The sequence below is a fragment of the Elephas maximus genome, chromosome 13 (assembly GCF_024166365.1).
Source record: "Elephas maximus indicus isolate mEleMax1 chromosome 13, mEleMax1 primary haplotype, whole genome shotgun sequence".
Classification (NCBI taxonomy): domain Eukaryota; kingdom Metazoa; phylum Chordata; class Mammalia; order Proboscidea; family Elephantidae; genus Elephas; species Elephas maximus.
This window is the reverse complement of record NC_064831.1, coordinates 76,507,354-76,525,472: the sequence shown is the minus strand read 5'-3', so window position 1 is coordinate 76,525,472 and position 18,119 is coordinate 76,507,354. Positions and strand designations below refer to the sequence as shown.

At 47.3% G+C, this 18,119-nt stretch overlaps 1 protein-coding gene across 1 annotated transcript in view; it reads left to right on the top strand.

The window, feature by feature from the left end:
- The window catches only part of ABHD2 (abhydrolase domain containing 2, acylglycerol lipase), a 120,694-nt gene extending 106,800 nt beyond the window's left edge, over positions 1 to 13,894 (top strand). Inside the window, exons 7-11 of the mRNA XM_049905374.1 lie at positions 5,483 to 5,575; positions 8,258 to 8,368; positions 8,996 to 9,065; positions 10,579 to 10,663; positions 13,371 to 13,894. Coding sequence (XP_049761331.1) covers positions 5,483 to 5,575; positions 8,258 to 8,368; positions 8,996 to 9,065; positions 10,579 to 10,663; positions 13,371 to 13,567 — 556 coding nt within the window. The 3' untranslated portion in view covers positions 13,568 to 13,894. The remainder of the gene's footprint in view (positions 1 to 5,482; positions 5,576 to 8,257; positions 8,369 to 8,995; positions 9,066 to 10,578; positions 10,664 to 13,370) is intronic.
- The last annotated feature ends 4,225 nt before the right edge of the window (positions 13,895 to 18,119 follow it).

Sequence of the window (18,119 nt, the reverse complement as noted above, 5' to 3'; positions counted from 1 at the left end):
CACCTCAAGCCCAATAAAAAAATTTTTTAATGGTAAAAAAAATTCATATATAGCATTTTCAATTAAGGTTCTGAATGAAACCACACTGGTTTCTGAGGGTAGACTCTTCTCATTTATGACCTCAATGACAGAACCACTTTCTGAGGGCTTGGCAACTTCAGGAAGCCCCTTGTGTTTTGGAGTCATCCTGGTTCTTTCAGAAGTTTTTGAAACCCCCCTTCCTACAAGCAAGGGCTCACCCTGGCTTATTCTGAGCCTTTCGCCTCCTGGTAGTTATGACCTGGATATTTCTCCAGGGCTCCACACATCTCTCCTGTGCCCTCACCCAGGTTCTTCTGGTGGGTTGGCATCAGGTTTGGTGAGGAAGAAGTTCTGCCATCCCTTGTCTATGGAGAACAGAGCTATCTAGAGACAGGTCAAGAACTTGGATGTTCCACTGTTTAGCCAAGTCAGGTACTCATTCAAGGAGCCCTGGTGGCACAATGGTTAAGCACTTGGCTGCTAACCAAAAGGTTGGCAGTTCAAACCCACCCAGCAGCTCTGCAGGAGAAAGACTTGGCAATCTGCTCCTGTAAAGATTATAGCCAAGAAAACCCTATGGGGTAGTTCTGCTCTGCCATGTGGGTCACTATGAGTCAGAACAAACTCTACGGCAACCAACAACAGGCACTCATTCAGTGTTCAGAGAACTAAAGTCCCCTGGCTTTGGTGTCCATTTTTTTGTTTGCATCAAAAATGTGTAATTCATTTCTTCTCTCTGACCTGGCAGCTCTCAACCAAACGTTCGCCACATGTTTTCCCCCTTGGACTTTGGAATCAGCCTTTTGGAGTTTTGCCATATAGCACTATTCTGCTTCTCTTTGTACAAGTTTACCTCATTTTGAGTAGGGAAGCCACGCAGTGCCCATCGCACGGTTCCTTCCATTCCTGGTCCCGTCACGTACTCTCCTGAGTTAAGGTCACCTTGTGTGTGCTCTGCCCATGAACGTGTTGATATCTGAGGCTGCAAATAAATGGCATGTCTCCTTCCCTTCCTTTCCCAACCATCCGCTCTCACAACCTACTGCTATTCTTGTCATCCTGTCATACCTGAGGTCTGGCCACCACAGCACCCTGCATTGTCACAGTGTCATCTGAGTATTCTCCCCCTGCCTCCACCACCATTCTCTTTAAACCCTCTTGATGGGGACATCTGGTTTCTAGGCAGACATCCTCCCATCCTCACGAGATGCATGCCTCACCTAGTCCAGGAGCCTGCCTGTCCTTCCATTCTCTTCAGCCATGGCCAGCCCTTCGCAGCTGCTCCTCCCTGCAGAATTCTAGCCACCATTAATAAAAGCTGTGAAAACACCGCTAAGGTACCCTAACTGACCTGTGTCAGGCCTGTGATGGAACTGTTTAGATACCTCAGCATTAGGAACAACCTGGGCATAGAAATGGATTCTCTAGTTCAGTCTCTTGATTTGACAGTTGAGGAAACTGAGGCTCAGAGAGGTGAAGTGGCTTGTGCAGAGTTTGGTCAACTTCCCAGGTGTCAGATGGACCATAGTCCCAGTCTCTGCTCTACCTCTTGCCAGCCAGGTGGTGCAGATATCGTCCCACCCCCATCCCATCACCAGCCCAAGGCCCTGGGCCCATTTGCTAAACTAGACCTGTCTCCTGCTCCTCTCCTGGCAGCCCCAAGCAAAAACAAGGTGGATAAGTTGGAGTTTGGCATCAGTGGGAGGTACATGCATAAGCTTTTTGATGGGGCTGTGTACACAGTAGCTCCAGATGGCATGCTTGGGCCCTTTACCATCCCTGAAAATGGTTGTTGAGCCCCGTGGCACTGCTGTCTAACCTGTTAATTTTGGCTCTTCTTCATGTCTCTTTGATCATTACTCTTCTCAGCAGAACAAATAATTCTCAGTAGCTCATAATCTAAAATTATTTTCTATTTTCCTCTTCCTCAGCACCCCCCCACCTTCTTTCTCCTTCTTTCTTCTCCTACTTCTTCTTCTTTTATTACAGAAAATTTCAGACACAAAATAAAAATGAATAGGGTATTGAACCCCTACGTATCCATCACCAGCTTCAACAGCGATCAACTCATGGCCACTGTTTTCCTTTAACACCCACTCGCTGGATTATTTTAAAGCAAATCCCAGACATTATATCATATCATTTCATCTGTAAACATTTCACTAGGTAGCTCTAAAAGACTCTCAGGACTTTTTCTTAAACATAAACACAGTACCATTATCACATCAAAAAAAATAATTGCCTAATACCGTTTCATTTCTTATTCATTGTCAAGCTTTCTCATGCATATGAGGTGATTGAAAATACCATGGCTTGGGTCAGGCACACCTTAGTTGTCAAAGTGACATCTTTGCTTTTTAACATTTTAAAGAGGTCTTTTGCAACAGATTTGCACAATGCAATATGTTATCTGATTTCTTGACTGCTCCTTCCATGGGCATTGGTTATGGATCCGAGTAAAATGAAATCCTTGGTAACTTCAATATTTTCTCCATTTATCATGATGTTGCTTATTGGTCCAGTTATGAGGATTTTTGTTTTCTTTATGTTGAAATATAATCCATACTGAAGGCTGTAGTCTTTGATCTTCATCAATAAATGCTTCTAGTCCTCTTCGCTTTCTAATTGATATACTTGAATTATGGTGTTTTTGTACCACAGACTGCCAGAAGAATAAACAAATCTGTCTTAGGAGAAGTACAGCCAGAATGCTCCTTAGAAGCAAGGATGGCAAGATTTCATCTCATATACTATGGACATGTTATCAGGAGGGACAAGTCCCTAGAGAAGGACATCATGGTTGGTAAAGTAGAGGGTCAGTGAAAAGAGGAAGACCCTCAACGAGATGGATTGATGCAGTGACAGCAACAGTAGGCTCAAACAGCAATGATTGTGAGGATAGCGCAGGACCTGGCAGTGTTTCGTTCTGTTGTACATAGGGTCACTATGAGTCGAAAGCTGTGGTACGTAGGGTCGCTATGAGTCAAAAGCAACTCAACAGCACCTAACAACAATTGTCCCATTTCCAGTCAGTGTTCAGATTCCCTTGATTTTCTCATAATTTTTTTTTTAAATAATTAAGTTGTTTGAGTGAGGATCCACGTAATGCCCACGTGTTGCGTTTGTCTCTTAAGGTTCTTTTAGACTATAGATTCCTCTTCTATTTTATTGCCTTTCAGTTTATTGTCATTGTTTGTATTGAAGAAATCAGGTCTTTTTTTAAAAAATATGTATGAAATTTATTATTTTCATAGCACATTGATCTTGATTATTTTCTATTAAACCAATATATAATTAAGTTTTAATTCCTTAACTATAGGCCCAAAGGTGGTGGAAGGCAGCCCCTGGGTATATTGAGTGCTAAACCAAAGATAACCCATTGCTGTCACGTCGATTCTGACTCATGGTAACCCCATGTGCTACAGAGTAGAATTACTCCAAAGGGTTTTCTTTGCTATAAGCAGGTCACCAGGTCCTTCTTGCATGGCACCCCTGCATAGGTTCAAACAACCAACCTTTAGGTTAGTAGTCAAGAGCAAACTGCTTGTGTCACCCAAGGACCAAACCAAAGATACTTAGGAATAAATGTTAGCCAAAATAAGCAGGGCAAAACGTTGGTCCCAGCATCTTTGTCCTGGTCCCTCCTTGAACCCTGGGCCCTTATGAGCCGTTCAGCGAACAGGGCCTGTGGTGTTACTTAATTGAAATCTTGGGCAGCGCCGGAGTGTCTTTTTATAAAGTCTTAAGTTCATGGCCAGCAAGCTCCTCCCTTCCCTGCCTCTGCATTCCCTCCAATATGAAGGAGATGCTAACAAAAGTAAGAATTTCCCTGCAGTTCAGAGGTCAGCAAAAGGCAGAAATGAATGAGGGCGAGAGAAAGCTGTTGGCTCTCTGCGGACATGGCAGCGTGGGTCCAAGATCAGAGGAGGAGCAGGCCGGGCAGAGGCAGCAGGCTGTGGGCCACTGACTGGGGAGCAGATCCCTCAGGCCAGAGGGCGGGGGTTCACAGCCCTGCACAGTCATGGTCCCACCCGTGGTTATCTGGCCTGCCCTTTCTGTCCCTGCAGTGTTTGGGCAGGTCCCAGCACACTTACAGCATGGCCTAGTCTTCACTTTGAGCTTTAGCCAGCATCTTACGAGCCTGTCACAGGCCATTAAATCCACATACCGTTCCACTTTAAACTTCCACCACCACTTATATTTTAACCACGATTTCATGGGAAATGTTTGCCATTCCAGTATTGAAGCGTAAAGTGTGGCAGCTTTGGGAAGTTCCTTTTGCAAACTTCCTGGGCTTAAAAACACCTATGAACCACCCCAATCCCCTCTCTTGCCATCTGGAAGATGAAACCTATGGATTCTCTATGAGGATGGCGACACTCAGATTACTTCCCAGGGTGGAATTAGGCCTTGAGATCAGAAATCTCCCAAATGAAGGTTTCTTTTTAATCAACTTGGGCTCAGTAGTCACCTGTGTTTGGATTCATACCCAAAGTAAGAGAGCTTTGAGTGGGGAAGGCTGAGAGGCAGTGTGGGGATTAGCCATTGGTGTTTACTCCCCTGACAGTAGGCCCTGGAAGCATTAGAGAAGGTTGGCAGTGCTGTCCCCTCCCTCCACACAGGATAGAGTCAAGAACACAGCTCTGGAGTCAGGCCGGCCTGGACCCAGACCTCAGTCATAACTTAATGTTGCACTGTGACCCAGGGCATGTTACCAGACCTGCCTGAGTCTTTGGTTTCCTAATCTGGAAAGTGGGGATAATGTTACCCACCTAGTGCCACTGCTGGGAGGGTCCGAGACCACGCCCCCACGTTAGGTAGGCCTAGTACCTGCCGACCACGCATGAGCTGTGTAGACAAAGCGACTCTCAGGCCAGTCCCCCAGCTGTGTCTAGAATCGCTGGATCGCCTCACTGCTTCTGCTTCCTTTTCTTGCCCCGTGGCAATTCTGAGGCTAATCAAAAGAAAGATTTTCTTGCAGAAGATGAAATTTGATGATTTTCCTTTGCCTGTCAAACAGCCACAGAAGAATTTTTTTTTCTTTTAGGTTTTTCCCTGAACTATATACTTCTCCTCCTACCCTCCCCTTACACACTCCCATTACCAAGCCAGAAAAACATGCCTGCAGGGTAGGAAGCAGCACAGAGAAAGTGTTCAGATGACAGTTGAAGTAGACACTGGTACTGACAGGTTCTGGAAGAGGGTGTCGGTGAGTGTCACCACCCAAGCCCCTGCCCCTAGAGAGGTTTCTAGCTGGAGTCATGTTCAGGGTACTGTTATGGTTCCCCATAGGGTCTCTACGGATGATAGTTTGAGTACCGCATGCCAAAGCTCCCGGTTCCCACGTAGGCGCTAGGGAAGCGCCTTGCTCCAGCAACAAGAGCATCACCTCCTGGCCTGCACCAGCCACTGTCCTCCTCGTGGTGCACACTTACTCACTCTCGCTTTGTGGTTCTTTTAGGGCCCAGGAAACCTTCATGCAGTGGGATCATTGCCGGAGGTTTTACAACTTCCTCATGGCTGACAACATGAAGAAAATCATCCTCTCGCACAGGTACCTTTACCTTCTGCTCTCCCTGGGGAGGCCGACAGCTCCTTTCCCAGCTTCTTTAAAAACTCCCGCTCATGGTGACCCCACGTGTGTCCAAGTAGAACTATGCTCCGTAGGGTTTTCAATGGTTGATTTTTTGGAAGTAGATTGACTGCCAGGCCTTTCTTCCAAGGTGCCACCAAGCACGTTAACCGTTTGCACCACCCAGGGAGTCCTGAGCTTCTTTAGGTATCAATAGAAGCCAGAACCCTGTTTCTTCAGGTGGGGAGAGGAAGGGTGGGGGCGGTGCAGACTCTTGGCTGATTATGTTTGTTTCTTGCTTAGAAACAAACTTGTCCCAAGCTACCAGAGGTGGCCAAATCACTTTCTGTTTTCGTAAATCCAAGATAAGAAACCACTTCTACACCACTCCTTCCTAAACTAGAGTAATGCTAGGGATGGTTTATCATTGTCTGGGTAACCTTCTTCCCAGGATGCTTTTGTGCTTGGGAATCAGGAATCATTCTGACCAAGCAGCAGATATCAGGCGTCCAGCCACAGGCTTAGAGCGCAGTGCCCGCACCTCTGCTTCACCTCTGTATAGTCACCACTCCGTCCTGCCTCTTCTTCTGCCCAGAGTCCTTCAGAGGGTTAACCCCTCCCTGCCAAGAGCTTGACCAGGCCTGGCATGCACTAGTGCTTGATAAATATTAGCAGTGATTTTATCATTGTGATGATTATTATCACTGTCTCTCCCTCCACCCCCACACGTCTCGTCCAGTCCAGCTGGACTGGCAGTATACACTCACAGAGCCTGCACCTCTTGGCCTCTCCCACACCCATTACAGCCCTTCCCAGCCTGTCCTCCCACCTCCTGGGAAGCCGACTCCTGCATTGCTTCCCCCCGTGTGAATCCTGTGTCTCCAACTAAACTGTAAAGCTCTGGAGGGCTTGGGCCTGTTTGGACTTCAGCAGAGTCTTGCACATAATGGGCACTCAAAAATACAATGTTTTGGTTTTTTGACACCACCAAAAAAGCAATTTGTTTTTTCAGTGGTGAAAAGAAAACATGGTATTATCCATCCTGCCACGCACACTGGACTGGGCTTCCTGCAGGTGGGGCTCTATGCGCCTGGGCCAGGCTGCTGCTCACGCCCATCAGGCTGCCAGGCTGCCGTGTGTCTCTTCAGTCATGTCCTCACATCCTCCTGTGGGGTGGGTGGAGCTAAAGGAGACCTGTGTCCCCGTGCTGGCTGACATAAACATTCCAAACCCAGGTAGTTTGAGCATCTGCTGTGTGCAGCCTTGAGTGCGGTGTGGCTCAGCTGAGGTGGGGTGGGTCCTGGGATTTGCCGAGGTCACACAGCCAGAAGGGTGAAGCCAGGCCTCTGACATCAAGCCCAAATCCTCTACCCACCTTTCCACACCTCTGAGATCAAAAGTGACTCCTTCCGGGAGACGGTTCAGCTTTGCCCAAGGGCTCGGCCTTGCTGTTGATTAGTCCAGAAGGTTCATCATGTAATTCCTAGCATATTGGAAGGGACCTTTGGGTATGCTCTAAGTATATACACACTTTTTTTTTGTTTTAATTTTACGGCAAAAGCCAAACATTTAGACGTTTTAGAGGAACTCTGAATGGTGAATTCATTCCCATAGGTAGAATTCTCTCCGAATAAATAATCGTTTGAACAAAATAGATGCTAAAGAAACTCGTTCCTCTTCTTGCGGAGAGGCTGAGAACAGGTAGCAGAACACTTCATTTCCACCCTGAGCCTTCCCTGCAGTAGGGCCAGACCTCACAGCACACTTGGTCCTTCAGCTGAGTGACTGGGAACGGCGGTCTGAAGGCTGCATGTCGTGGCCTCTGCCCTTCTGGTCGTCCTCTCATGATGGACTTTTTTCCTAATGGAAGTAGTTGCTCTACTGAGTATGTTAGCTTTTTAGCTAACAGGTCCCAGAGCTCTAGATTTGCCCAAATGCTAACCATTGTCTTCCTTGTTAAATGGCCACAAACAGCTTCTAAAGGGACAGGGGCTCTGCCCAGGCTGGACAGTGTCAACACCTGTGAGAACCTGGGGCCCACACCTTTAGGTGAAGGCCCCCCGCTGTTTGGCTCACTGTCCACCACTCCCCACAGATCCCATCCTGAAACCTCCTCTCTCTGCCGTGGAGGTTTGGCGATATTCCACTGGCCATGAACCCTAGATTTAGTTTGTCTGGGTGCCTCCAGTATTATACAGAGTGCATCTTTGACCCTGAAATGGGAAGTAAGGTCTCGAAGTCCATCTTTCTGTAGTTATTCAAACGTCAGCCACGGCAAACTCATCTCTGGCACGTTCTGAAGGCTAAAAATCCCGTAGCCGTCACATCGATTCCAACTCATGATGACCCCTTGTGTTACAGAGTAGAACTGCTCCACAGGGTTTTCTTGGCTGTAATCTTTACAGAAGCAGACCTCCAGGCCTTTCTTTTGTGGTGCCTCTGTGTGGGTTCAGACAGCCAATTTTAGGTTAGTAGCCAATAGCAAACCACTTGTGCCACTCAGGGACCTCTTCTAAAGGCCAAAGAGATTGATTTCTAACTTACCTACATATGCCTTGTCAAAGACTGTCCCTCCGGGCTTGCCTCTGTGCAAGGAAGCAGATTCTGCTCTGGTTGTTTATCATCTGCTTTTTATTCTCTGTTTGCTTGTGTGTCTCTTTCCAGGCAAGTACTTTTTGGAGATCGTGTTAAGAAACCCCAGTGCCTGGAGGACACAGACCTGAGCCGGCTCTATACAGCAACGTCCCTGATGCAGATTGATGACAACGTGATGAGGTGTGTCCAGGCAGGGGGAGGAGCACTCAGGCCAGGGCGCTAGCCCCAGCAGGAGTGAGTCACTCTGCACCCATTAGTGTTAGGGATCCTTTACATACATTTCCAATGTTTAAAAACAGAAGATCTCACAGAAAAATCCAAATTTCTACTCTCTCTTAGAAAATAGAGGACTTGGCCATGATTCTGTAGCTCTTCATGGTATAGGCACCTTGAGCCGAGGAGCTGCCACTCTCCAAATGGGGGTGACCCTATAGATGATTACTACAGATAACACTTACTGCTTAGTTACTCTGTGTCAGTCACTGTGCTAGTAAGTAATCTGATGTGATAAACCTCACAGCACCATTAAGGAAAGTCCTATCCTGATCGCCATTCCACAGAGGAGAGGCCAAGGCCCAGAGAATTTAAAACCATTTACCTAGGATCACACAGATGTAAGTGGCAGAGTCAGGATTTGAACCTAGATACCAAAGCCAGTGCTCTTAACCACTACATTCTGCTGCCTGTGTGTATTCTACTGATATGACAAGTTAGTTTGGGGCTGGAGCAGTAATTAAATCAGCTTGGCCTTCAGACCTTGTGACTAGTGTTGTTTTTAACTTTTCCTTTTTTTTTTGTATGTCCCAGGAAGTTTCATGGCTATAACTCCCTGAAGGAATATTATGAGGAAGAAAGCTGCATGAGGTACCTGCACAGGGTGAGTGGCCGGCACCAACCCGGGGGCAGCAGCATCTCAGAGCGAGTGTCCCTCAGCCAGCCTCGCACACAGTACCACACACGTCCCTCGTACACTCCCACGGGGAAGCTCAGCCAGGCTCTGGCTCAGACTGCTCTGGATGTTGACCTGGGTTTGTTATTGAACCAAACTGTCCCTCTGTCACCTCCCTCAGTAATCCCAGCACCGCCTCCTAGAGTGGTACAGGGCCAGTCTGCTCCCATGTCCATGTGAAAGCCCTTAAAATGCTGAAACACCCTACTTCTCCTTTTGTCAGTGTAACGCCGCCCAGTTCCTGCCATGGTTCCTCATGAGAGGTCAGTCTAGATTGCTTACCATCCTCGACTCTTTCTCTGGCCATGTGTACACTATATTAGTGTAGTGCTTAGGACCAAACTCAAAATTCCTGCCATCATCTGGCGAGCACAGAGCAAAATGGATGGATTTTTTTTATCAAAATGGTGAGGAACACATCTGCTGTTAAATTAGGCTGGCTCATGTTAATGCCGTTTTAACAGCTGTAATAAACTTTGTATTAAAGTAAGCTTGTGCCCAACCAAAAAAAAAACTCCATATATTTTTTACCTGAATCACCACAGAGCCAGTCTCCCTCATTCCATCCCTGTACAATTGATCTTTTTACCCAAACACAGGACTTCCCATTTATCCCTGTTCACATCCACATGCTGGTGTGGCCCACCATTCCCCCAGCTAAAGCAGATAATTATGAATTGCAGCCCTGCCATCCATCATATCAGCCATCTCTCCTACTTTAGCATCATCACCCAGGCTTTTGGTGTCTTCATTAAAACCATTATAGAAGCACTGAGCTATCTAGAGCCAATGTCAGAGACCTCTAGGTTAACACATACACCCATTACACTACCTGGGCATGGTCGTTCAGCTACGTCTCAGTCCACCCATCAGCACCATCTCCACTAAAATGACAAAAGAGACTATTGGCTATTTTGTGAAAGGGGCTGCTGAAGGCAGCGTTGCCAAGAACTTCCCAGTATCCTCCAGCCTGTTCTCAACCTTCAGATCCTTCTAGAAAGGCTTCTTTGTCTGGAGCAGAGCACACTCCATTTTTGTTCCCCGCAATATAAACCGAATGAATGTGTACGTAACTCTTTGTGAAGTCATCCTTCTGACCAAAGGTATAGCTAATCTAAAACTCTGGGACAATCATAAAAATATTTTGCTAGTGAGCTCCATTGAGTATGTCCCCTCTCTCCATCAGAGCACACAGGTCACCTAGGATGCTACAGAGTTTTACTCCCTCAAGGGCCTGCCAGGGCTGTAATCCCAGCGGCAGTTATAATTCATTCCACTGGCAGTGAGTCCAAGGCGTCCTCAATCCACCTGTTCAGCAAGCTGAGCAGTGACCCTTTTCCCTTTGCTTCAAAGACATGTCCGGTAGTGAATTCAGACGTGAATCAATGGGGTCTGAAAAAGGAAATTGATAATTTAATTCTGCTTTATTTTCTCACTGCAGATTTATGTGCCTCTCATGCTGGTTAATGCAGCTGATGACCCCCTGGTGCATGAAAGTCTTATAACCATTCCAAAATCTCTTTCAGGTGAGTGTTTCTTCCTGCTGCTCCCCCAACCACTCAGCAAATTGTCACAGTAAATTCTGTCACCTTCAGCATGCTGTCATCTCCTGGAGACCAGCTCTTGGGGAGAGGGCATCTCATGCAGTGTTGTCACTCAGCCTCGCCTGATACTCTGATGGGCTCTGATGGGGCCTGGGCAGAAGCCTTCTTACTTTCTGTTCTGGTGCAGGAGGCAGGCCTACCATATATACCCAGCCAAGAGGGGTTTTTGGTATTCACCTGGAGCTCTGTGACATCATTGTCTCAGGGTTATGGTTCCATTAAGTCTAAGAGTTTGACTTAAACAGATATTTAAACTTAAAACTTGACCCGAAAAGCCAGTCCTGCTACCTCCTGTGGCAACCTCTCCAACTGCCTTGAGGATCAAAAGAGAAGCAACAGAAATAGAACATTGCTCACAGGAACTTTACTATGCTTCCAGCCTATACCATCTCATCCTACACTGGATAGAAGCAGCAGGAGAAACTAGAGAGAGGGTGGCAGAAGGAAACACTTGGGAATTTCAAAGTTACTTTGCATTGTAACATCAGACCCTTAGGAGGAGCCCTGGTGGTGCACAGGTACTTGGTTGCTAACTGAAAGGCTGGCGGCTCCAACCTACTCCACAGCTCCACAGGAGAAAGACCCGGTGATTTGCTTCCATAAAGATTACAACCAGGAAAACCCTGTGGGGTGGTTCTACTCCATCACACGGGGTTGTTATGAGTTGAAATCCCCTCCACAACACCTAACTACAACAGCAACAGGACATAATCTCCCGCCCTCCACAGTCCTTCTCTGTGATTAAATTTCCTCTTGTAAATGTCATGTATTAACAAGAGGCATTCTCATTTCTGATTCTCTCCGGACCCCAAGCTAAAAGAGTGGCTATTAGAGTAGACAGAGAACCCTGACAGCCAAAGCCCTGTTTCACTGCTCAGGGTGAAAGCTGCATGTTCTGGAGGTCTCTGTGTGTTCTGTGGTACAGAGTGTCTTGCCACCCGTTATCACAAACCATAAGCACACTGCCCCAGAGCAGCCCACTGGGCCACATGTGTAGCCATGAGAGAAAACAACAGCGCTTGTTTGCTTCTGTGCATCGCTCTAATGCTGCCACCCAAAAAACTTATAAGACAGTGACTGAAAAGGAGACTAAAGGGGTCCAGACAAGAAAAGAACTCTGCAGTGCTAGGACGGGCCTCTGAGGCCTGGAGCACCCAGCAAGGGGACACCCTGTAGTTATTCCCCTGGGAAGACAGGTGCTTCATGTTGTACCTGGCTGTACCTGGCTGCTCATTTTACACACGCCTACAATAATGTCCTTCACTGGCACATGTGGGACTAACCTAAACAGGGACTCCTAAAGTCATGCTCCAGGTTATGAATTCTCAGGATGGCCATTTAGCATTGCCCCTGAAAGCTGTGGACAAACACATCCTGCAGCTTTGAGTTCAGTTTTGGTCTTGAAGAGCATTGCCAATGGAAAATTATTGATTCCACTGCGATCTCATTCTTGTCTGGTAGATAACAGGATAAGTGCTATGAATCTCTACTCAAGTCTGGTCCCCCCACCAGTACCAATGGCATCACGGGGGAGCTTGCTAGAAAAGCAGGCTCTCAGCTCCTCCCCGGGGCTATTAAATCAGAATCTGCATTTTAACAAGATGCCTCAGGTGATTCACGCGCGAATCACCTGGGGCGCCTTAACAATGCCCTTGAATGGGTTTCCCTTCTCCCCCACCCCCTCAGAGATCCAGATTTTGGTGCAGCCTACCATAAAACCGGTCGCCGTGGAGTTTACTCTGACTTACTGCGACCCCATGTGTGTCAGTAGAACTATGCCCCATAGGGTTTTCAGTGGCTGATTTTTTCAGAAGTAGATCTCCAGACTTTTCTTCCAAAGCACCTCTGAGTGGACTTGAATCTCCAGCCTTTCAGTTAGCAGCTGAGTGTGTTAACCGTTTGCAACGCCCAGGGACTCTGTGGCCTGGCATAGAACAAACCAAAAACCAAACCCGTTGCCGTCAAGTCCGACTCATAGTGACCGTATAGGACAGAGTAGAAGTGCCCCATAGGGTTTCCAAGGAGCGGTGGTGGATTTTAACTGCTGAGCTTTTAATCACTGCACCACCAGTGGCCTGGCATAGGGAGCCGTAAACTCCCCAGGGGACTCTAATGTGCAGCAAAGTTTGAGAACCACCAGGCTGGAGTTCTAGGGCGTTAAGCTAGTGTCCATTCACTCCAATGCCAAACTGCTCGTCCAAAAACAGCTCGATCCCACTGTTTGGCCTGCCCCATCAGATCTCCCTTCTACTTTGGTGAGCAAGGTAGGTGAGTAGAGGTTGGATGCCTGCTTAGGTGACATGCACCTGTGGGGAAAGCCTACACCACCCCCCACCCCGGCCAGCACCTCCTGGCCTGGAACTAGGGGTCCCTGGGTGGTACAAAGGCTTAACATGCTCAATGCCAGCTGAAAGATTAGAGGTTCACATCCACTCAGATGCCTTGGAAGAAAGGCCTGCTTCTGAAAAACTAACCATTGAAAACCCTATGGAGCTCAGTTCTGCTCTGACACATGTGGGGTCTCCATGAGTCAGTTCTGATCAACAGCAACTGGTGTTTTGTTTTGTTTTCCTTTGGCCCTGGAGCTAACTAGACCGCCGCGACTCACACAGCTGCTTTTCCTCTGCAGAGAAACGGGAGAACGTCATGTTTGTGCTGCCTCTGCACGGGGGTCACCTGGGCTTCTTTGAGGGCTCCGTGCTGTTCCCCGAGCCCCTGACGTGGATGGATAAGCTGGTGGTGGAGTACGCCAACGCCATTTGCCAGTGGGAGCGGAACAAATCCCAGTGCTCCGACACGGAGCAGGTGGAGGCCGACCTGGAGTGAGGCCGCCGGACTCTGGTGCGCTCCAGTGGCCTCCTCTGGGACCCGCGCCCCCTTGCCGGCTGTTTCAGGTCTCCCATCTCCCTCAGTGACCTGGATCTGACCTCACACCATCAGAGGGGCCGCCCATCAGGCACACCTGTCTTGGAGCCAGCAGCTCTTCCCAGGAGCTGCAGGCTCTTTTTGTGCTGAGGTTACTGGTCTCATCCATTGCATTGTTAGCCATGGTGACAAGCGACAGGGTTCTTACCCACCTGTCCAGTGTCAGCATTTGGTTGCTTTTAAGCCAATTAAGTCTAGTTTCCCCATTAAAAATGTGTCGGAACCGCAGTTTTGATTTGCCAATCAAAAGGCTTTTCCCCAAGAACGGTGTGAGGTGTATGTTAGTTTTGTGGTGGTTATATGCGCCCTTACGTAGAAACTGCAAAGAGCTCACCAGCTGAGCCCAGCGCTGAAGATGCAACTCAGCGTGGGCGATGCTGGCCTCCCAGACCGGGACTGTGACCTCTTAAAACGGCAAAGGAAATTCCCTTGAGTCACAAGCCAAGTTTTCTCCCTCACTATCTTCTAAGACAGTTCCCCCACGCTTTCCTGGTGATAAGAGTTACCTGGGGCGCTTGTGAAAAATTCAGCCTCCCAGGTCCTTCCCTTTGGAGAGGCTGATTCCATGGGTCTAGGAGGGGGCCTGGGGATTTTAATTTTTGACCAGTGCCCCAGTTGATTCTTATCACCGGGCGAATTTGGGAAACACTGTTCTACAGAGGCCTTTAAATTAGAAACATCTTGGTAGCTCATTTTATTGAAATGCATCATCAGAGGTGTCTGTTGGTTCCCAGGGGCTTCAGAGGCAGCAAGGCCTGCCATATCGCTGCCCTTGTGTGACCACTATGTGATTTCTCGGGAAGAGCCCTGAGCTGGGAGTGAAGAGTGTGGGCCGTGGCTCTGGCTCTGCATCTCACTGGCTGTATGATCCTGGAAAAATCCCTTTGGACTTTAGTTTCCTCATCCATAAAATGGGGGGCTGGGACCAGGTAGATTGCTGAGATCACTACCAGTTCTAAAGCTCAATGACAAACTCAGTTTGCTGAGGTTTGAGAGACGATCCTTCCAGGAGAGCATGGGAGCTCTTCCCCCAGTCTGAGCATGTAGTCTTGACGTTGTCATTTCCTTTTCTTTTCTGTCCTTCGTTCCATATAGAGGTTTTTGGTTTGGGTTTGGTTTTGTTTAAAGCAGTGGTTTGTAATTTTTGTTTGTTTGTTTTTAACCCAGGTATCTCTAACTCTGGCTTTTGATTTCAAACAGTTCAAAAGTTGGACCTGAGTTTGGAGAATGATATTTCCAACTGAAGAGGGTGTTGTTATAAAACCAGATTTGTGGTTTAATGTCCCATATTTGTGTTCTATTGGATAGATCTTTCCAAAGTGTGTCTTCTCAAATCAAAATGTCACTCTAGGTTTCAAGTACGCCTTTCCTCCAATCCTGTGGTACTTGAATATCTAAAAACCCTGCACTTTGAAAAATCCGCAGTTGCTATCTGGAACTAAATGGAATTACAGGTGAAACTGCCTGGATACTTTTAAAAAAGATTTTCCCTTCTTCAGCTCCTTTGGCTCCAGGACAGACAAGAATATAATAGTGGGTCTGTGTGGATGTTGAAGGGGTACAGGGAGGTACCTGAGCGCCTAAACGCAGAACCTCATGGCTGCAGGTGGGCGTAGTTTGGGCATTGGTCCAAGTGACTATGACGGTAATGTCTGTAACCTGAATAAGTGTTTTCTGACAATCACCAGATATCCTGACTAATGACATCAGACACAACCATTATCTAAAGGGACTGAGGTTTCTGTGGTCTCAGCTTTGCTTTTGTATAGTTTCTCACATTCCCCCAAATTCTGTCATCGTGACTTTCCCTCCAAGTTGTCATTTCTCCAGTGCGTTTCCTTTTCATGTTCTTTTAGCACAAATTTGCACTTTATCATCTACCCCTCAATTTGGAAGCTAGTCCCTCTCCTTTGTTACTTTTCCCTCCACCCAACCACAGCTGTAATCAAGAAGGTCCATAGACATCTCCTGCTACTGCTTTCATGTCTCAAGACTCTTCGTGAAATTAGGTAAACCAAGGAATAGCTTAATAGGGCTGAATCACCATCACAGGAAGCAAGAAAGTTCTTTCATAGGCCCCATCTCTTGACCTATTCTGCCAAATCAGTGGCCCCGATCCTGGGTCCATTCGGAGGAGAAAAGACAGTTCTGAGGTCACGTTCACAGAGTACAGGGGTCGGGGAGCCCAGGAGCCTTTGCTCCTTGGAAGACTGGCTCTTGGAGAGCACGGTTCTGGTTCTTCACAGCAGTTCCGGTGGCCTCCATGGAGGCGAGGAGGGCTGGGAGCATAGCTGTTCTTGCCACACAATGAGGATTTTGCCCACAGGATCATGGGGGCCAGGTCCCAGCTGAAATCTTTTTAGTGTTTGACTCTGAATGGCACTCACATGGGATCAACTGAAGCCCTTTGTTCAAGCTTCAGGCTCTCAGGCATGAAAACGAGAATGCGACTGTGACTGTCTCACAGGAAAATTCACGTTTGCTCCTGAAATGGAGCACAGACGCCCTGAATTCACTGAGATGCAAGCTGGCCTAATAAATGGGGGAGGAGCATTTTACATGTAGGTCATCGGTTTCCTCCCTCCAGGTTTCCTTGCCCTTCTTTCCAGACTCATTCAGTTCTGATGATAATATAAGTTCTCTTCCTACTATTAAGATCCTATGTGGGCTAAAACAAGGCTGAATTTTCAAAGAGTATTTACCGTATTTTACGCAAATAACGTGCACCTTCCTCGTTTGTTTGCTAGCCGGGCCTTCCCCCCACCCCCCACCCTGCCCTGTATTTTCCTAAGTGCTATGCTATTTTTTTTTTTTTTTAACGGCAACCTGTGGAAGAGGCATGGTGGTGCTTATGAGGCTGCCTGGGTGGGGAGGGCACTGGCCAGCAAGCAAACACATTTGTGTAAAAATATGGTGGATGTTATATTTTAAAATCTGATTAAGGACATAAATTGCACAGACATAGACAATTCTATTGTCTTGCTAGACCAAAAGGGAGAAAATGCCCACATTTCTCTTGTTCGTACTCCTTTCCTCCTAAAAAATGTGGGGACACTGATGAGCAATTGATCCCAGTCGAATTAGGATTATCTGATCCAAGAAACAGGGTCAAGTCTAGCTGATGCATCATGTTAGAAAGGAGCTTAACAGACTTGAAGAAAACCTCTTCTCTTTCCTGGTGTAACTTTACACTCGTGATTCCAGAGTGGAATGAAGGCAGAAAGGTGTTTGTCATTAGTATATCCTTTTAAGCTTTCTGCAGCATTTTACACTTACAGGGAACTCTATGACATACCATAAAAGTGGAAATATACATGAAACGGAAGTGTTACTTTCTTGGCATGATGTTATAGAACCAGGACCCAGGAGACGTGGGTTCTTCTCCTGTCTCTAATTCACACTGGATCTTGGGCAAGGACCTTTACCTCCTCTGAGCCAGTTTCCTCATCTTAGACCATCTCCAAGACCCCACTCCTAAAACCACTTCATCTGTTTACACATCATTTGACTGGAAATTCCCACTTGGCTTGTCTACAGCCCTTGCAGGTAGAAAGCAGATATATCCAGGCTCAAGGCTTATCTTGCAGGGACTTGGAGAAAGAGAGCTTCTGCATTAAACCTTTCCTGGTGACCAGTAACCAGTTGCCATCAAGTTGACTCTAACTCACAGTGACCCCATGTATGTCAGAGCAGAACTGTGCTCCGGAGGGTTTTCAATTTCCGATCTTTCAGAAGTAGATCACCGGGCGTTTCTTCTGAGGAACCTGTGGGTGGACTCTTACGCTTTCGGTTAGCAGCTCAGCTTGTTATCTGTATGCACCCCCAAGAACTCCTTTCCTGGCGAAGACCCTTGATATTATCTAAAGCCCTGTGTCCTTGACTGACTTCTCTTCAGTGTCATTACCATCTCAATATCCTTGTCCTGTTCCCAGGGTGGTCTTGTGACTGTGGCAGGTGCTGCCTTTGGAATGAGGTGAATATCCCCATCCTTCAGTATGGCTCGAGCAGAGCATTCAGAGCTCCCAGGGCAGAAATCCTTCCTGCTGAGGCTTTCATTCCAAAGCTGCGGTCTTCATTAAAGCTGAACTTTCTGGGTAGCTGGGCTTATAAGCCAGGCATATGAATAATCACTCTCTTTGTAACTGTGTGACTCGAGCTCCATTCTGCCAGATCCAGGAAACAATACATGTGTTCTTGTTTGTGTTTTCCAGGCAAGCAGATGTCCGAGATGTGAGAGGCTTTTCTTTTCCTGTGGCATTGAGTCTAACGTAGAGCTAAAGTAGCGATCGCTGAAACCTCATGTTGAGTTAAAAGAACTCAGAGGTCTTTGTCCTTTAGGCAAGACAAGGAGTTACTAAGAAGCACTTCGCTGCAGCTTCCTGTCACAATATCATCTGGAATCGTTATCTTTGCCCAGAAAGCCTTAACTTGCTTCTAGAGAATTCCCTGGTAT